Source organism: Silurus aristotelis (genome assembly GCF_946808225.1).
Source record: "Silurus aristotelis genome assembly, chromosome: 11".
In the NCBI taxonomy this organism is placed as follows: Eukaryota; Metazoa; Chordata; class Actinopteri; order Siluriformes; family Siluridae; genus Silurus; species Silurus aristotelis.
Window position 1 is genome coordinate 25,121,806 of NC_139584.1, and position 19,898 is coordinate 25,141,703.

Below are 19,898 nucleotides of genomic sequence, written 5' to 3' on the forward strand. Positions count from 1 at the left end.
TCAAGGGCCCAGCAGTGGCAGCTTGGTGGTGGTGGGATTTGAACCTGTGATCTTCTGATCCAAAGCCCAATGCCTTAACCACTGAGCTACCACCTCAATAGCAATATGCTACGTATTTTCAAATGGAAATGGAAAAGCAAAGTCTATTTGTAGCTCCATTTTCCGTGTATTACAAGTTATGACCATGTCATATTTAAATAGCAATATTAATTACGTGTTTTTTTTTTCTTTTTAATATGACATGGTCATAACTCGTAATACACGGAAAAGGCAGCTGCAAATAGACTTTGCTTTTCCATTTGAAATTTGGCAGTCACTGTGCATTCACAAAATGCTAATGCAAGATTTGCGTTGACTGTGTTGATTATGTCTCAATTTATGCAGCCACATATGGAAAACACAATTGCAAATACAATCACAATTTCTTTTGAAAATTGCCTGGAATATCCTTCCATAGAATTCTACAGTATCCTACATTATATTTTATGTGCTGTGTTTTTTTTACAATAAAAAATGTATGACTATAAGTAAGAACACACTTTGGCATGTAGTGAAACCAACAAGAAACAAACCACACCAGGCTTTAAGCACTGCAAGGACACTTTATAATAGTTTTAGAAGCAATAAATATTCACATCTCTCTGTATTTCTGTTGCACACATTCTGTACACAAATTCGATGACTTGGTAGTTCATAGAATTCTAAAAGAACATTCAGCTTGGTAGTGACATATAGGCCTATGTTAGTTAGGCTTACAAAATAAATATGCAATATTCACCTACACTGAATGATATACTCTCATACAGGCGACACATTCACTCAAACACACACACACACACACACACACACACACACACACATGCACGCACGCACACACACACGCACGCACGCACACAATCAAACCCGATTGTGCTAGATACTAGTTTTTTCTGTTCCATAAACAACATTATATCATATTATAATTTGCTATATTATATACAAATCTGTTTATAGAACACTCTTCATTCAGTAAGTACTGCAGTCATGCAAAAGGATCGGATATGCAGAGAGAGAAAAATGGTAAAGCCAATGAACTGGATTCATCTGTATATATGTTTCTGTTTTCTTATTGACCTGCTTCAATGTAGCGCCTCATATGCGCTGTGTACATACACATCAAAACTTAAAACCTAATAACTTAATTACATTTGGCAATAAAATTAATGCAGAATAATTTCTATTTCCACTTAAAAAGAAAACATAAGTGAAGTCTTCATAAAAAAACTAAACAAAAACAAACAAAAAAAACACAAATTCTGTATTGCACGAACCTAAAATAAAACAAATGTTCAATTAACAAGACATTTGTGGAGAAAAAGGGTGAATAAATACCAGAACAAAGTCTGCAACATTCAGTAAACACTTGTAAAGGCAAGTGTTATTGTCCATAAAATCCACCAATCACCAATCTAAGCACACTCTCAGGTTAACTATGAGTGGATTTATGTACATTATGGATATATATATATATATATATATATATATATATATATATATATATATATATATATATATATATATATATATATATATATAAATAAATATAAAATACTTTGTGGTATTTATAGTAGATGTATGATTTCCATAACATAAATACCAGTAATGATAATAGTAATATTCATAATAATCAATGAAACCAATAATATCCATAATAAAGAAAGCAAAACAATCAGCAAAATGATAAAAGCATCAATACAACCCGGTGGAACGCATTTGATTGGTACTATGACATACAGGCATTTCAGTTAGGCAAAAGACCAAAAGGAAGAGGAACAGCGAGAGCAGCTGCAGTGCCTCCTGGAACGTTTCTTTCCAAAGACCGCGACTACTCTACAAAGGTTCCTAAACTGGATTAATTCAGTCAGCCGTTTATTTCCACACATGGTATTGTGGCAGTAAATCAAGAAGCTCACAAAACATTCTGGCAAAAATTAATTGTCTTTTCAGATCTTTTCGCAGAACGATGACTTTAGCTCGATTTGCTCGCCATGGAATATCCATTTTATCAGGTCAATATTATTACTAATAATACAATTACATCGTACAGACAATTGTCCGTTACAGGTCTCGGCATAGTGAACTTCATGCATCTCGTTTATGCTTACTAAATGCGAGTGGCAGTTTATTATTTGTTATGAGCTCTTCTGAGGCACACAAGACAGTACCACCTCTAGAAATCTGCCTAGATATCTAACCATCCCGCTACAGTTTCTGTATTATCATAGTTATTATTATTATTGGCAACTGCAGATTTTTGAGCAAGAACACAAACTTTGGCAGTGAAAAGTTAAATCATTATACTTGTATTTTCAAGCATCTGTATAGTCATCAAACATTTCAGTGAAAATCAAGCCCTTTAGAATACTTATTTCATAGCAGGATGTTAAGACTTTCTAAAATGTAGGTGCAACATTAGCACAAGGGCCAAAATAATCCCTTCTCCAACTCATACAATTGACAATTTGTTAAGGTCAGAACCTATAAATAAATCAGTGACTTTAAATCTGACTGGCAATATTGAAAACTGTGAATAAGTCAGGTTTCTTGTGTGATTTTCAAATATACCTCTCATTTGAGGCAGTATTTATACAGCAAAAGAGCAGGAATCAATATAAGATGAACATCGAATAATTAATAATTAGCATAACTGATTATTGCGTATAGTTCATGTCTGTTGTAAGCTAGAGCTTAAAACACATTTCACCCCTTATGTTATTGAGAATGGATCTACACTGTATGTCCAGTAGAGGATAAAGTCTCGTTCATTGTAGGGCTCCCTGATCTACAGGGTCTACTTCCATTCTGATATTAATATACAGCCTGAGACAAGCTCTTCATGTTTCTTCATGTACTGACTCTGAGATTACATTCTTTTATGGCTATATGCAGTTTATTCACCCCCTGTGCATAATTAGATAGTCAGGGCTTGAGCACAGCTATGTGCGTACATACTCATGTGGTTGATACCTGGTTATATTTTATTTCCATTATGTGCATTGGCTAAAAATTCACTGTATAATTGAAAGAAAATAAGAAAACAAAGAAATTCATTGCTTGTCAGTCATTTACGCACTTTCAGTTAAAGTCAGTTGTGCTTATTTTTCATTATTTCCGAGATTGGATTTTCTTCTACTGTAATCAATAAATTACCCTGTGTTACACATGAAATGCATTTCAAACTGTGCACATTGCATATATGCACGTTGTCTCCCAAATCCTGTCTTGCTCTATACTTGTGGGAAGCGCAAATGAAAGTAACAGAGTCTCAGTAGGTTGCGTTTCCTCTTGCTGCCCTCAGTCCTGGTCCGAGTTCCACCTCCCATGTCTTCTAATCTCTCTGCCGTTCCTCCTCCCACCACCAGGGGACCTCGTAGTGAGCCCCAGGAGCGCACCTTTTCCTTGCCCCTGCTCATACTACCGTGCTGATCCGGCTGGCAGGCTTGGATTTGGCCCGGTCGGCCGTGCCAGTCTGACCTGGCGATGGTGCCGTGACCTGTGGCGGTGGCGGGGCGGGGTGCGATGGGGGGGGGAGAGGGGAGAGAGGCGTAAGAGGGGTAAGGGGGGAGGAAGGGGGGGGTAAAGGGGAGTGGAGGGGGGGAGGTGGGATAGAGGAAAGCGGAGGATACGGGGGCGGATACGGGGCGGCCGGCGACACGTGTTGGGGCGCAGCGGGTGGAGCGGATGCTGGCAGGGGCGGCGGAGTGGGCGCTGGGAAGGGCGGCGGTGGGCTGGCGAACACGAAGCGTGGCGGATGGGCAGGGAGGGGCGTATGCCCGTGGGAGGGTGCGTGCTGGTGCGGGTGTGGTTGTGAGTGTGACAGAGCTAGTGGTGTTTTGCCCACAACGGCGCCCCCTCTGGCCGAGTGTGTGAGCTGTGCGTGGCAGAAGGCAAACGGCAGGTGTTGGGATAGTGGGGAGTGAGGAGAAAGGGGGGGAGGAGGCACGCACGTCATGCCCCCATTGCCCGAATTCGCGAAGCGAGCCTGAAAAGCATGTTGGGAGAGCGGTGGCAGATAGGGGGAGCAGTTGTGGGTTGGTCGGCGTGGTAGCGTGACCCGCTGTAGCGTGGCATGCTGGCGTTGTGGACCACCGTGTTGGCAGCGTTGGTGCGGGTGGCAGTATGGTGGCGGGGGGTGCCCAGCCATGCCCGCACCCATAGTGTGGCAGTACTGGATCTTGGACATGCCGGTGGACTCTTGAGGGCACAGGGGCAAAGGGGAAAGAGGCGGTGGTAGTGCTGGCACCATAGGGGCGGGGTAGGGTGGCCCCGGCGGGATAATGGGGCCTGGTGCTTTGGCCCGTTTCGTCCCAAACAGTGATCCCAGGAAGGATGTGGCGCTGGTCGTTGTTCCACTGGTGGCACCTTTCTCGCTGCTGCTGCTGGAGGCTGGAGGTGCAGTGCCAGGAGGCACGGGCGCCGTGGTGTGTTGCTGCCCCGGCCCACCCCCCACCCCCACTCCGGGGCTCAGGATGGGGCGGTGAGGCCGGTAATCTTCGGTTCCATAGCAGCTCGTTAGCACAGTGGCTACTGGGTAACGCTGGTGAGGCTGTGGACTGCTAATGATGGAACCCTAAGACAAAGAGAGTGGGGGGAGAGGAGGAGGAGGAGACGGCAGGACAGCAAGAGGAGGAGTAACAGAGGGGAGAAGGAAGGTGTGAAGAAACAGGGAACACAGAAAAAAGTGCAAGTGCAGACAGACAAGAACAAGGGATAATAGCGGGATGAGTGTGAACGGTAGTATCAGAAAGCATAGAAGAAATATAGGATTTAGATAGATAGATAGATAGATAGATAGATAGATAGATAGATAGATAGATAGATAGATAGATAGAGAGAGAGAGAGAGAGAGAGAGAGAGAGAGAGAGAGAGAGAGAGAGAGAGAGAAGGAACAGTTTCATAAGACAGGGGAGGGGAAATGGGTGAGTTGATTAGAGTCATGGTACAACTTCACTTCTGTATCAAAACTTAAAACAATGAACATTTTAATAGACAACCAGATGCAGATGCTGGATCACACAAAATAAAAACAGATGAAACACCAACTACTCAACATGCCTATCCATGCAGGAAGTACACACACAAAACAAACTCAAATGGCACCAACAAGATCCAATACACAATGACTCAGGCAGGCGCAGATTCAATGGCTTCAGTGTCTTCCAGGCCAGAGTATAGTAAAACATGTTTATAATGCAGGGAGCATATCAGCATGCACACAGGCATGTAATACAAAGATACAAAATAATGACTCTGGGTGTTTGTTTGGATAAAGATACATGCAAGGCTTGGCTGCATGTTTTTTTTTTTTTTTGTGGGGGGCTGGGGGCTCGTCCAAGGAGGGGTTCTTAGGGCAGACATGCGAGGTGAGTGAGGTGGTCACTTTAGTGATGGATTTGTTTGGGGGAAAGCTAAAGATACAGACCTCTGCTCCACTCAGACTTACTTCCATTGTACTGTCAAGGGAACCAACGCTGTTTCTGCGACCGCGTTTCCCTGCATCCAATTAGGACATGTCAAGGGCCTTCACAAGCAGTGTGTACTTGTATTCTTGTATGTGTGTGTGTTTACTTGTGTTCATGTTGTCTTACTATTAAAATTCTAGGGGCGTTCAAGTCAAACTGTCACTTTTGAGTTTGTAAAATAAAAGAAACAAATTTCAAGGAGTCGAATCTTCATTTATTTTTCGACATACCAGATGTGATATACTACGCTTATCCAAGTGTTTAACTAATGCCTGAAAAGATTTGCCATTAAAAGATTTATCAGTGCGCCTGAACCATCGTAGAACAGGCTGCTTCACTTCGTCATCAGGGAACCACCACGACAATCATGAGATCGTCACTGACGGACATACGGCCATCTTTAAAACGTTTAGACCATTCAAATGTCTTACTGTGGTGTAGCATCTCATCACTGTACTCCACGTGAAGTCTTCTGTGGATCTCCGTGGGTTTTACGCCATTGTTCACGAAAAACTTTATCACCACATGCTGTTCCATGCATGCACTAACACTGTTGCTTGCTATCCTGATTACCATGTTTCTGGACTGGGCCACCTATCAGTAATAGGACACACTAGCCACTACCGTGTGTAGTACTGGCACGCTAGCATCGATTTTATACCTGTAACATTAAAAGTCCCGGTTTGAACGCCCCTCGTATATAGTATATGAATGATTTACGGTTCCACATATTTGTTTGTAACCATGTATGTATTTGTGTGTTTCTCACCTGAATCGGACAGGTCCCTAAGCGAGGAGCTGAGAGCAGTGCGTTTCAGGCCTTCACTGGGTGAATAATTATCGTCTAAACTCGATCTTCCAATGCTGCCATTCACTACTTCATTCTTGACTCCGCCCACACCTCCACCCACCACACTGCTGTTAAGAAGGCTGGGCCGCATCACACCTTTTTGCTTCTCAAGCTCCGCTGCGGACAAAAGAACAGCCTATATAAAATGCTGTGATTGTAGAGATGTGGAATACAACACTGATTACTGATTTGCCATTTAATCTTGTGTTAATAAAAGTGGCCCCAGAAAGTATTCTGCAATATCAAATGTAGTACAATGGGATTTTGTAGAATGTAGTAGAATGGTGACTTTTTACAGAAATAAAATTAGAGATTTTTTTTTATTTTTATTGGTATGTATTCAACCCTTTCCCCAAGTCAATGCTTATTGCACTGTCCAGTAAATGAATTTCAGATTTGGTTTGTCTCCATGAGCTTTCAAAATGTTGGCACTTAGCACTTAGTACTCAGCATAGCAAATTCTGTTTTCCACATTTTTCCACATTCCACTTTTTTTTAAAAAAGGCCATGAGTAATTAATCCAGATTATTTCCCCCCCCCCCCCCCTCAAAAAACTGGTCACTGATCTTTCCAATTTATTTTGCATAACAGTTCAGTTGTTTTAAAAGCTTGGGTAAATCTGCTGATATCTCTTGCTGATTCACCAGTGGACCATCCTATGTGAGTTTATATGACTCATATAAACCTCAATATTTCTATAATATCTGATTAAAATAGGACTACTGAATTTGATAGACAGGGTGACTGCATTATGTGACTATTCCTATGGTATTTTGTAGCTACGCCTGTATTAAAAAAAGTCTTGTTTTAACATCTTAGTGTATCGCTCACCCACAAAACTTCTGCCAAGTTACCAACAGAGGGAGCTGTACTCACATTCAACCCTGTACTTCTCCATCTCCTGCACCTCGGCAATGCTCTCTCTCAGGTCACTGATGAAGCGTGTGCGGTCCGGCTGACTCGGCGCATTGAACACGATTAGCACCTTGCGTTCACCACCTGGGATCGCTGACGTCAGCCTGACGCCGTGAGGGTAGTCTAAGGAGGAAATAAAACACCTTTTCACCTACACTATCATTTTGAAGTCCTTAAAGAAAAAAACTACAAATACATATGTGCAGATCTTACAGGAGTTTTGGAACATGTGAACTTGCATCTCCACCAGTGGGAATGACTGCCGAAAACTGTACGTCACCGATGTTTTCTTCTTCTGGAAGATCTTTGTTACCTGTCAGATGTCAAACACGTAAATAGGCAGAGTAAGCCGTAACTTTCGGGTAAGGAAAAATAACGAGTCAGCTGATATTGTATTATAAGTTGTCAAGCTTACCACCAACAGGTCATTGAAGAGGAACACCTCTCTCTGATGTACACCAGTGCGCTGTGGTCGGTTGGGGTCAGGGACCTCGTAAAGCTGGCAGCAGCACACCAGCCTGCGGTGGGACAGGGACAGGACCTGCAGAACAAGCAGAGTGTAACAGGTTTAGCAAAAGAGGAGAAAAGGCATATCTAAACAAATGATTTAAAAGGCATGATTTAAAAGTGGTCAAGCTTTCACTTTCTCGTATAGATTGTGGAAGATAATTCCAAAGATTAGAAGCAGCTCAGCTAAATGCCCTTGACCCCATAGTGACTAAACGAACAGAAGGTACAACAATGGAAACCGATAAAGAAGATCTAAGAGTACGAGTCAGAGAGTCAGAGAGATACGAGAGTGTAAGATTATGAAGAGCTTTAAAAGTGAGAAGCAGAATATTGTACACTGCTCGATATTTAACATGAAGCCAGTGTAGATAAGAGAAGCTTGATGGAGGAGGTTCTAGTAATTATACGGGCAGCTGAGTTCTGAATCAACTAAAGTCTCTGAAGTAGTTTGTAAGGTAACACAAACAAAAGAGAGTTACAATAATCAATGCACTATGTAACTAAAGCCTGTAAAGAACAGCTTTGGAATTGATAGTGAAGAATGGACGAAGGCAGCTGATGTTCCATGGGTGGAAGTACGCAGACCGAGTAATATTGTTCACATTTTTTTTAAAGACAAAGTGCTCGATTTACATCATGACAAATAGAAGAAAATGAAACATTTACACACCGGTTTCTTGCCCACAATGACTCTCTCCACAGCCTGGACTTGGGAGACATGGTCATCATTGGTCCTCAGTTCCCACTTCTGAATGCGCTGGTAGATCCCCACCAGCAGGTCACGTGGTATATCTTGTCCATTATCGACTCCTGAAGGACACACGGCACTTAATGTTAGAACTGACGCTGTCAACATTTATTCTATATTGTTTTTTATTCGTTTTTTCCTAGATTTTTTACCATTATTATACGCTGAACTAAGCTGAATATAAATATAATACACAAGATGAATATATATTATGCGTCTATAGTATATGTGTGTGCACAAATGCCAGAAATGTCACCTCGCAGGTTCTTAATAAAATCATCTAACTTCATCTTCCTGTCTGGTTTGACGCTTGGGCTGTACATGTCTGTATTAAGGAGGATTATGGCAAAAGCCAGAATGAAGATAGTATCAGGGTTCTGGAACTGGCGCACCAATGCAGGGTTACACACACAGTACCGCTGACTAAAAGAGAAGAGAGAATGATTTTGAAATATTTTACTTAAATCAAGCGCTAAAAGTGAAGTTCATATTTATTAATGCAGAAACAGATGCACAAAAAACACACACATACCTGAAAGCCTCAATGAGGCGTTCCACTTTTTGGGCCTCTCCTTGCACCTTGATCTGGGCTTGAAACTTCCTTAGAGCGTCATCTAGGTCCATTCCGGAGAAGTCCATCTCATCGACCACACAACTGAAAGCAAATAAACGTCATAGATGAATTATTTTTCTCCTTTATTTTTCAGTCTCACTGTAAATGTTTGAAAATCAACAATGCATTTGTCCCCGACATTATCAACTTTATCCTTATATCCTTTGGTTTATCTGCTATTAATTATGTTAATGCGTATTTTTTGCAGAACATTTACTGACTCTAGTACATCCTTGTTGAACTGCTTCTGTCGGTTGCCCAGGAACTCCCCGATCATCTGTCGGCTTAGACCCTTTCGTTCTAGGATAAAGCGGGCAATGCCAACGGGTGTGTCTGACACAAAGCCACGCTCTATCAGGTATTGGATGCCCTTCTCTGGTTTCCTGGAAAAAAGATCCAGAAACCACTATATTAGGATACAACTTGTAAAAAAATAACTATTAAAAAGTATTTTTTAAAGCCATTGAGGCATTTTAGTTTAAAGTGTGTATTAATTAATTATTTGCCAGAAATATTAATAATATAAATCTTTGACATTGCATTTCAATGCTTTTAGAATTTATGCCTCTTAGAATGCTTCTAGTGGACTTGAAAGTGTAATCCTGTCAATTCGGTTGTGCTGAAATCCCTAAAAGCCCCATAGTTTTTGTCTATTTTGCTCACTTGTTAAACAGGTTCAGCCCAATGCGATACTGCCTTCTCTGTGCCACATCATTGTTGAAAGCAGGAGAGTCCCAGCTGTGCCGGCTCTCCCTCTGGTACGTCTGCTTGCCTAGAGGTGGCAGTGGTTCCCGCAGGCTGTCCCTGGACGATGAGCCCGAGCTGCAATTAATGGTCTCGTTGGAGTTTGTGGTGGAGTTTAGTGAGTCATTATCGCCGTCTGAGCAACACTGCTGATCCAAGCCCCCAGAGGGCAGCTGTGGGGAAGAGGAGGACGAGAGCGGTGTAGTGGGGGGCTGCTGTGGGGATGAGGAAGATGATGGAGTGTCAGGATACTGGTGATGATGGTGGTGGTGATGGTGGTGGTGATGGTGAGTCACGTGGTGCGGGATCTGTGTTGCTATTGGGCGGCTAGCTGGACGTGCTTGGCCTTGTGCTTTGGCATTGGGATTGTGCTTTAACGTGCCCTGAGGGGAACCGCCACTTGAATCCTGTTCATACACCAGCTGACGCCCGAGGGAACCACGGTCTGAGCGGTCACTCATGTCCACAGAGCTGTCGCTGGGTGGCTCGATTGTTAGGAGTGGCAAATGTGCCCCTCGAAGGCGGTAATCTCTGCACTCTGTACATGGTGTGCTGCGCCGGCTGTTACTGCTGCCACCTCCCTCTGTGTCCCTACTGTCTTCTCGTCCACCAACCCCACCGGTCATACCCCCCCAAAATTCAGTGTCTGTACTGCTTGGTGCCCGGTCCAGAGAGAGAGGTGATGAGGGCAAACCATCATCCATGTAGAGTGTGACATCACTGTATGATGTAGCCGTGCTATCCTCGTGCATGCTCAGACCACCTCCTGTGCTGCCTCGCTCCCGCTCACCCAGTCCCCGCCGGAGAGATGGGTGGCTGTTGCTGCTCCAGATGCATTCACCAAAGTCATCTACAGCAGCACTATCCCCGAGGCCATCCTGGGAGTCTTCTCTTCCTGGACGGCATGCTAGAGCATCATCAATGGAATCCGCCAGGGACTTTACCTGAAAGTTCAAACAAAAATGCATCAGTTGGACCAATTTTGAAACTTTAAAGCTTTACTTATGCAAATGCACCATTATATGGACATTATCTCTGAAAATGCATTCTTTAAGATTTGATTGCAGCCTACAACCAGAGTAATTAGAGACAAGTGGTGGAGTGTAACGAAGTAAATGTAATTTAAGTAGCCTTTTCACGTATCTGTAATATACTGGAGTAGTCCATTACTTTTTACTCAACTACAATTTAGGAAATCAGTTGTTCCTTTTTATTTATGAGAGAAAAGCCACCAATCAGGGTAGAGCCTGCTCTGTTTCGAACTTGTTCTGATTGCTACTTGGTGGTATGTATTTTACATGAAATTACAGTTCAGCGTTAGTTCAACATTAAGCAGAAAATCTTTAGAGGAATAAATGCTGGAAGAAACTCCTGACACAAACTTGCCACAACACCCATGGTCTTTTTTGCAAGATTATTTTTTTAAGTATTTGAAAAAAAGATTTTTGAGCTCATCACGGCTGGCACTAGCTATAGGCAGACAATTGCCTAGGGCCTTGGATTGGATGAGGGCCTCCATAACTCTAAAGAACCTATACACTAGTTCATCAACCAAAATAGGCAGCTCTTTATCCATTGCCTATAAATAACTGTCACTTACCTGAAGTGGAACCAGTTAATTTCACCATTTATATCATCCCTCGGGGATTGCTAAGCGAGAAGCTAAACAGGCACATAAAGAAACTGCAGCTATATGAGCTGCCAACATGTATTTTTGATTATAAAGTATTACTAAAATAAACAGAGCCTTATTCTGCCGAATCGCAACAGCACCATTTGAAGATGGATTATTATTTGCAGCCGGTTTATTCTGAGTTCAGAACAAAGCGAGTGCTGTGACGACTTTAAAAATACTAAAGAAAAAGTCCAAATTTGTAAATAAAAACAGCAATGGCAGATGCTGGATAAAAATGGATACTTTACCCTCATTTTACTGTACAGAGTAGGAAAAAATGTTCACTATTCCAAATAGTTGGAAAAGTGTGTTACTGTAAATAAATGACTAAACACATTACTAAAAGTTCTAGGTGATTCAGCCAGTGTGCCATTGCGATTCAGGGTTTACCTTTCATACCTTTTTTCTTTTCTTTTCTTTTTTAGTGTTGACCTTAGTTAAAATGTTACATGTCTAGAACTGGCTCTGGGGCTCAAAAATATCACTCCTTTTTTTTGCCTCATTAACATCATTCTATTAATAGATTGGTGTGCTAAGAGTACCATAAGAGTCTTTTTACATAAGCTGAGTTGATTAAGCAAAGATGTTATAGTATTCCCACCTGTTTAGAGAAAGAGTCCTCTAAATGGGTATATTCTGTTTGGGCAGGTGAATCTGGCTCCAGGTCAGGTGAATGCGGAGGGCCAATGCCGGGACTGTGGCAGGTCTGAGGCTGTGCCTGAGGCTGGCGGTCGTCGAATGAATACTGCATACGCATGTTGGACAGGATGATGCGCCGCGTCATGCGGCTCTCAGAAGCTGAGCTGCGCAGGCGCTCAAAGTTCTTGTTCATGCGGTACTGACGGAAGGCAGTCTGGATGGTACGTGCTGCTCGTCTGCTTAGAAAGTAGCCACCGTATTTCCTCTCCAGCATCTCCACCTTTAAAATGCAATGGGATTAGTCAGTTCTAAGTTAATCAGACCTCTTAAGATCAGCTTAGAGTGCTTTAGAAGAGTTTACAAGCATTCACAAATCTGTTAGCTAAGTTAGCTAACTCTAGACAGAGTTTGACCTTCAAAGTAGTGCAGGAAGTCTGGAGAATTCTTCCATCATGGTTTTAAACTAGAAAATGCTTAGCATGCAATTCTAGCTGCTCTACCTTCTTGTCCTGGAGATCAGTTGAAAGCTCATAGCTGTCAGACAGAGCTTTGCACCTCTTGTTCTCCTCCTCCTCCTGTTTGCGTAAGGCCAGACTAGCTGGCTGGTTACGGGTGCGCTGAGCCCAGGTGAGGCACGCTGGGCTTGGGGGTCCCACAACCGGCCCGTGGGGGCCTGAGGGGCCACAGCTTCCTTCCCGGTAGCAGTCAGAGCGTTGCTGGTAAGGAACTTTATTGGTGTCTGAGAAGGGGTTGGACTCTGAAGCCCGAGTCTCGTCATCAACACTGCATTTGGAAAAAGACAGAGAATGCAAAAGCACATTTCAAAAGTGAAACCCTGCATGAGATAAAAATCACCAAAAAAAGCAATTCAGCCTGCTGATGTCTATTTTCCACAACTTTGCATTTTTATAACTAGATAATCCGAGACTCTTGAGGGCTGTCAGAATAGATGAACAGTGCCTGTTAAAGCTCTACAAATACCAAAGACTTACCTGCTTATTTTATATATGTTTTTTTTTTCCCCTTAATTTCATTATCATGCAGCTTGTCTACACTAGTTCACATTATATAATTTTATTTACGGTTTATTCAGCCTCTTAGAGTGTACATCAAATAACATTTTTATGCCCTTAAACAGCTCTGAACAGACTTACTTGTAGGCTCTAGCCCCTAGGAGCATGTCTCTTATCCTGCTGGGTAGCATTGATGAATTCATTCATACATACACACAGTATATACATACACAGATCCAGACAGTGGCAAAAACAGAGCACAAAATCGCCACTGCTTGCTATATGATTAATTCATCTACAACTGCACAGTGCAAAAGCTACATACAATGTATATGACAAAATCTAACTCAAAAATTCCACTTATCTGAAAATAATGAGTGTGCATAGGCAGTCACAGCCCCTGGTGCCGCTGCCAATGTCAGGGTTGCAAAAGGAAACATTTCAGCATGTGACTACAGGGAGTGACATTTATTTTAAGCAATGTGGAGCCAAAAGCCTGCTGAAGACTGTATAATTTTGACTTGTGATATATTTTAAATAGCACTTGTCCATGTCCAGTATTCCATTATGCTTTTATATACACCAATAGATATTCTAACAGACAGTATAGCAGGTTTCCACATTTAATCACTAAAACTAAACACCAGACCAAGAATGCAAGAACAATAACCTTGTGCGTTACTACGGAAAAGCATAAAGGAAGGAATAATAGATATGGAACGTTCTACATGATAACTAGAGATGTTAACTTACTATACACCATTAGACAGACACACACAAACACACACATGCACACACACACACACACGTCCATTTAGTAAGCAAGCCCACAGCTTCCCTCGATGAAATCCCAGGTTCAGTAATTCATTAGCTCTACAAGTTCGTAGCTCCGGATCAACTCAACTGTTATGAAGAAAGTCACCACCACCTGGTCACATGTCCATGATCCTCCCTTCCTCCCCCACTTCCTTTCTCCCATACCCCCTCCCTCCCTGTTGCCTTCTGGCTATTCCAATTACAAGAAGTGCACTGGAGCAATGTGTACACATAATTGCCTAAGTTTGACTAAAAGGTTTTCCTTTGCACGCTTCAGTGTGATTTAGTCTCATTATAGAGAAAAGAAAATACCTTTTTACAGTTTACAAAGTACACTGAGGAATTTATGTGGAAGAAAAATAGTAAAAATAGCAATACAATAATTGAAAGTAAGAAAGTAATGATGTTTGAAGCATATACAGTATGTTATACTGTCTTATTATCATTCTAGTTTTTTGCCCATTTGCTGTTTGCCTTTTTTCTGTGTTTATCTATCCAGAGTTAATGTGGCTTCCTGTGTTTGTGAGGTGTTAATGGACTAGTGACCGGCTGGCAGGAAGTGTGAGTGGCTGTTCCGGCCATGGCTGCTTGGCTCGCCTTTGACATATATACATAAATCTCGCTCAGCACTGAACGTTTGACCTACTTATTTTTTTGGCTGTTCCATATACTATACAAACATATTGGGACATCTGACTTTGTTCCAAACTTTTAGCACAAAGTTGAAGACACACAATTGTATAGAATGTCTTTGGATGTGGTAGAACCAAACCAAATGTTCCAGCATGATAATGCTTCTGTGCTCAAAGCCAGCTCCATGAACATATGGCCTTCTCTGCTGGCCTAAACACAATTAGAAGCACTGACCTACATTTACAATCTAAATTCTAACATTTGCTCCATGAAATTGTATAAATTTTTTCCCAACAGGTTATTCTCTTTATTTCGTAGTGTTTCTCTTGGCTGCACTGCTTCCAGTACGTGTATGTGGAGTTCATATTTTTTGTCCAATAAGATTTCAGCCTCTATGTGCTGCCATGTCAATCTAATCTGCCCAGGGCCTTCAGATTCAGTAGTGCTGGCCGATGTACCTTAGATTATATTAGCAATGGGTCTGTTTCTTTAACCAGTCAGATTTCAAATTCGCCTCACAGGGCCAGTTAGCTGGCCCAGAATAGTGTCAGCTATACGTTTCCGTCCTCTGATTGGTTGGTCAGAGGGAAACTGTTACAGCCAAGTTCGACTAGCAAAACACATCTTTAGTGATCTGCATACATTAATACATCAGAGCTAGACTTTTTTATGCCCACAATGGCTGACGTAGGTTGAGAAATTTATTTGGTCTCAGACTGGAAAGATAGACATCGTGAGGAGGTCGGCTAATCCCGAAGCTAGCTATCTTATCTCAGCCCTGGAAATGGTTTGTTTGCCACTTCGAGACCAGTAAGTACGAGCGGTACCACTGGCTTACAGCCTCTGTGGAGCGCTGCAAATTATAAGTCTGCATCTCTGGTGAGTAGATTGTATTTTATTTAAATATTTAATGTTTTTGCCATGTTATTAGACAAATATTGATTCTGAACTGCTACAGATGATGTAGCAGTTGCGTTTGTAGTGTAGAGGTTTGGAACTTGCTTTTGTAAAAATGGTATTCACCTTCCATATGCGAAATTTCTCTCTCTCTGTAATGCCACGTGTTGTTATATTGCGTTTTTGTATAGTATTGATGGTTTCTTTAATTGTGACATGATAGTGGTGGTATTAAGAGGTGGATTAAGTCGGGTAAGTCCCCACTGAAGGCCCAGGTACCAAATGCATGGCCGCCACTGTGGGTAGGAGTGGAAGATCTTGTACGCTCTGCAGTAGAGTTCTGACTTCAACCCTTTATGGGATTAATTGGAACACTGACTGCACCACAGGGCTCCTCAACTTACATCAGTACCTGGCTTTGTGGATGAATGAGCACAAATCTCCACAAGCACACTCCAAAATCTAGTGGAACATCTTCTCAAAGGAGTGGGAACTAAATGTGGAATGGGACTTTCAAAAAGCAGGTGCAAACAAACGTTTGTTCATATAGTGTAGATGCATATTGCTGCTGTGTACCTGTACCTGTGTACTATGCAATGACAGTAAAATTGCATGTATCTATTCTGCCCTTTTCTGGAGACTATATTTAACAAGCTGAGCCTCATCAATTATCCTGGTAATACTGGTCTACAAAGAGAAAGCCTCGGAAATAAAAGTAGCTACATTTTTCAGAATTGGTCATCCATAAAGAAAAATTAAGTCATGAGTGTTAATTGGTTCCATTTCAAAGGTACAGATTCAGGCCAAAATTGCATCAAAATTAAGAAGGTGGGGTGTTCGATTATGCTTTATAATCAATAAGAATGATGCCACACCAATTATTATACATTTTATCTTTTTATTGATAGCACTAACATAACTTTGCATTTATTTATTACATTTTTTTAATGTAAGATCTTTATGCTTTTTTCATGAAAAACTGACCAAATTATAGGTGAGTTGGTCCCATTACTGTGTATTTTCCCAGACTGTTAAGATACAAACTTAAAATGATACAGTTTTAAACCATCCCTGGAGAGATTCCAGCAGTAATCGGCAAGCATGGACGGACTCAATTTCCTTGGTATCTTTTCTTCATGCCTGTGATATTCTGGTAGAATCTCTCCCCTTGCTCATCACTCACTGCCACACGGTTCAAAGCGAAATAGTCTAAATGCGAATGTAAGGACTTAGCCAATGACGCATATAAGTTTCACATGTAATGCAACAATAATGAAGGGCCCAACTTTAGTCCAAATCCCCTATTATGCATCCAAAATGTAGGTGGTGCATAATAATTTTTTTTTTACTACTGCCGTCATACTGCACTTTTGAGATGCAAATGTATCTGCATTGTTTACAAAGTTTTCGAGCCATTTTGGTTTCTGAGGGAAAATATCATGTGACTGTTCCCTGGTAATGTCTTTCACAAGCCACCAAATGTAACCGTATGTATGCATGTAAATGTATGATGCTAAGATCTGTCTAAAGCCAAATTTACTCTGCAATAAAATACCAATAAATTACTTTAATAAAGTGAAGATAAATGTATACACTTTTATATGGTACATTTTCATTGTTCTACTGTAAAGTGTAGAGAAATTACGAGGCATCATGGTTATTAGACACCACCCTCCCTTTTAGGCAAATATTGTGTATATTGCTTGTGTATAGATAATTTTACATTTTTATCTAGAAAACTTTAGCCAACGAGCTATCATCTGTTTGTTAATTCATCTAATCAAAATGATGTAAGGTCGACAAGTTCCCAAAATCTGTAGACCAGTGTAATTAACATGTAATCATTAGTGACATTCAAGATTTATTTTGTAATAAAATTCAAACTCTCCCCTCGATATTTGATTGATTTTCTATTATTTGTCACTCTTTTGGTTAAACTACCAGATAATAGAGATACAGGGTGGTGTTGAACTTCCTTACTCTGTTTCTGCGCAGTGCAGCAGTGATTGAGTTTTTCAGTCTCACCTCCTCATCATTTTTACATTTAAACAGTTCAATCCTCAGTTTAAGAAAGTATGATAATAAGTCCCTAACCTCTGTCCAAGCCTCTGATGTTCCTGAGTGCAGCTGCATCACAGAGCTGCATCACATTCCTTCACTCTGACTCAGCTCTCATCTCTCATGATTAGAAAATACCAACTTCTATTGAAAGTTTAAATGTTTAAGGAAGTTTGTCGCTTTCAGGAGACAAGATGTCCCTGTAATGCTAGGAACACAATGTGTGACAAGTTCGACCTTGTCTGGGTGGTTAATGAAAGTACAAAAAAGGAAAGAAAAAAAAACCAGAAAGGAGTTCAGGGTTTAAGGAGAGATGTGAGTGTAGGTGTAGTGTTATTTAGCTATGTTAATAAACAAATCAAAAGACATTCATCATAAAGTGAAGATGCTTGTGTGGGTGTGTGTTCTCGTCACACCTTCTCTTTTTCGCTACCTGTTTTATTCCTCTGTTCCTGCCACACTCCCAGACCACCCACACGCACCCACCCACACACACACACAGAGGGGAGAGGAGGAATCCGAGTTGCTTAGAGACAGTTGCTGTGAGACCAGTGTGGGAGGAGAGACTTTTCTCCTTTGGGAAAGAGAAAAGATGGAGTTGCTATGGTTACCAAGGCTTTTTTTTTGTTTTTGTTTTTTTACAGAGAGCGTTTCTACATGAGTTTGCGAGTTGTGAAAAATGATTTACCGTGTTCTGTTACAGCAGTGTTCTATTACAGCAGGAGTCAAGTTACAATGAGTACCATACAATGTATGATTTACCATACTGTACCGTATGACTTCTGGTATCGCAGCTTTTTGGTATAGAATATAACTGGTTTATCAATAAACAAAGAATAAACAAAACCCTGCAGGTGAACCAGCATTCAAAACACAAGAAGCTGCATTGTAGCAGTTCTGCAGTTATTTACATAATCCCTTATTATTTTTTTACTCAAATTGAATTATTTAAAGAAAGATCACTCCCCATATGTACATAGTTTTCCCTTTTTTTCTTCTCTGTTCTGTCGATATTTCTGATGAGCATTTGTTCAATAAAGATAAATGTAATGTGTATATATGGGTGTGTACTGATATGTCTGTATTGATGTATGTGTTTCTATACAAGTGTTTCCAGTTATATAATGTCTGACGTACATCTGATGAAACATCCGTTTTTTTTTTCCACTTTGTCCCAAAGCCAGTATGTGTTTAGTGTCAGCAGGTGTATCAGGTGTTCTGTTAGTGCTCTTGCTTTTATTCTGAAGACAAATCAGACCAAACCAATCCTCTGAACTGATTCAAACTATTTATCTTTTGAAAGGCTGTAGTGCTTCCTTAAGTGTGCTACATCCTTCAGCCTGGACCTCGTGAAACTCCATGAACCCCTCAGGCCACACTGCATAATAGATAACAGGAAAAATGATGCTGGTTTTGTCCCATAGGAGATCAAAAATCTTTTTTTTCTTCATTAAATGTAGTTAAATGTAAGGAAAATCATAAAATATGTGACAAAATTTTAAAAGGTGGTTAAAATCTACCATTTTGTCCTCATGTACTACATTATTATTACTACATAGGACCCATTCTAACCATAGATTTTAGTGACATTTACACCATTTGGCAGACACTCTTATCCAGAACGACTTACAATTATCTTATTTATACAAATGAGCAGCTGTGGGTTAAGGGCCTAGCAGAGGCAGCTTGGTGGTGCTGCAATCTGAACTCATGACCCTCTGATCAGAAATCTACCATCTTAACCGCTGAACTACCACCTCCTTAAATGGAGATAGGCGGGTATTTAAGCCCTATTTTTTTATTTAAATATTAGGAAAAAATATTTCAACACTACATCATATCATATTATCATATCACTATATTACACAGACGAGCTTATCATTTGTAAGCTGATAAGAGATAAGCAAATCATAATCACAAGCATGAACCGAAGAACGGCACGAGTCTATTTTCGTAGCGTTCATTTGACCTGTTTCCTGTTTGTAAACATGTTCATGCATGCCGGAGAGGCAGAAAGCCAGCCTGGTTTCTTACAGTGGGTACTGATTATTATACATAAAATGTTTCCGATGTACTGTTGACAATCATCATAAAAAAGTTATTCTGTACATAATGAAATTTCTTTGGCTTGGTGGATTATGACTTTTTTCTGAACAGCTACATGATTTAGGCAGACTAGAAAAAAGTAAACAAGGTTAAAGAATACTTGTTGCAGGACCTTGGACCACTCATCCATGCATAACTCTTTTATATGCCTGGCCTTTGTACTTTTGGTGTGATTGTAGA

At 41.0% G+C, this 19,898-nt stretch overlaps 1 protein-coding gene across 12 annotated transcripts in view; it reads right to left on the minus strand.

Annotated features, from left to right (window-relative positions):
- Positions 1-582: 582 nt before the first annotated feature.
- The window catches only part of iqsec2b (IQ motif and Sec7 domain ArfGEF 2b), a 60,430-nt gene continuing 41,114 nt past the window's right edge, over positions 583-19,898 (minus strand). For 4 of the 12 annotated variants that reach the window (XM_083554714.1, XM_083554713.1, XM_083554709.1 and 1 more), the window contains 13 exons: positions 12,696-12,978; positions 12,158-12,475; positions 9,801-10,825; positions 9,359-9,520; positions 9,057-9,179; positions 8,781-8,947; positions 8,447-8,586; positions 7,682-7,807; positions 7,480-7,579; positions 7,228-7,389; positions 6,271-6,468; positions 5,462-5,532; positions 583-4,595 (listed from right to left, as the gene is read on the minus strand). In XM_083554714.1, coding sequence (XP_083410840.1) covers positions 3,267-4,595; positions 5,462-5,532; positions 6,271-6,468; positions 7,228-7,389; positions 7,480-7,579; positions 7,682-7,807; positions 8,447-8,586; positions 8,781-8,947; positions 9,057-9,179; positions 9,359-9,520; positions 9,801-10,825; positions 12,158-12,475; positions 12,696-12,978 — 4,204 coding nt within the window. In that variant the 3' untranslated portion in view covers positions 583-3,266. Of the gene's footprint in view, positions 4,610-5,461; positions 5,533-6,270; positions 6,469-7,227; positions 7,390-7,479; positions 7,580-7,681; positions 7,808-8,446; positions 8,587-8,780; positions 8,948-9,056; positions 9,180-9,358; positions 9,521-9,800; positions 10,826-12,157; positions 12,476-12,695; positions 12,979-13,349; positions 14,150-19,898 lie in introns of those variants that run through there. The other 8 variants (XM_083554717.1, XM_083554720.1, XM_083554718.1 and 5 more) reach the window with 7 other exon arrangements.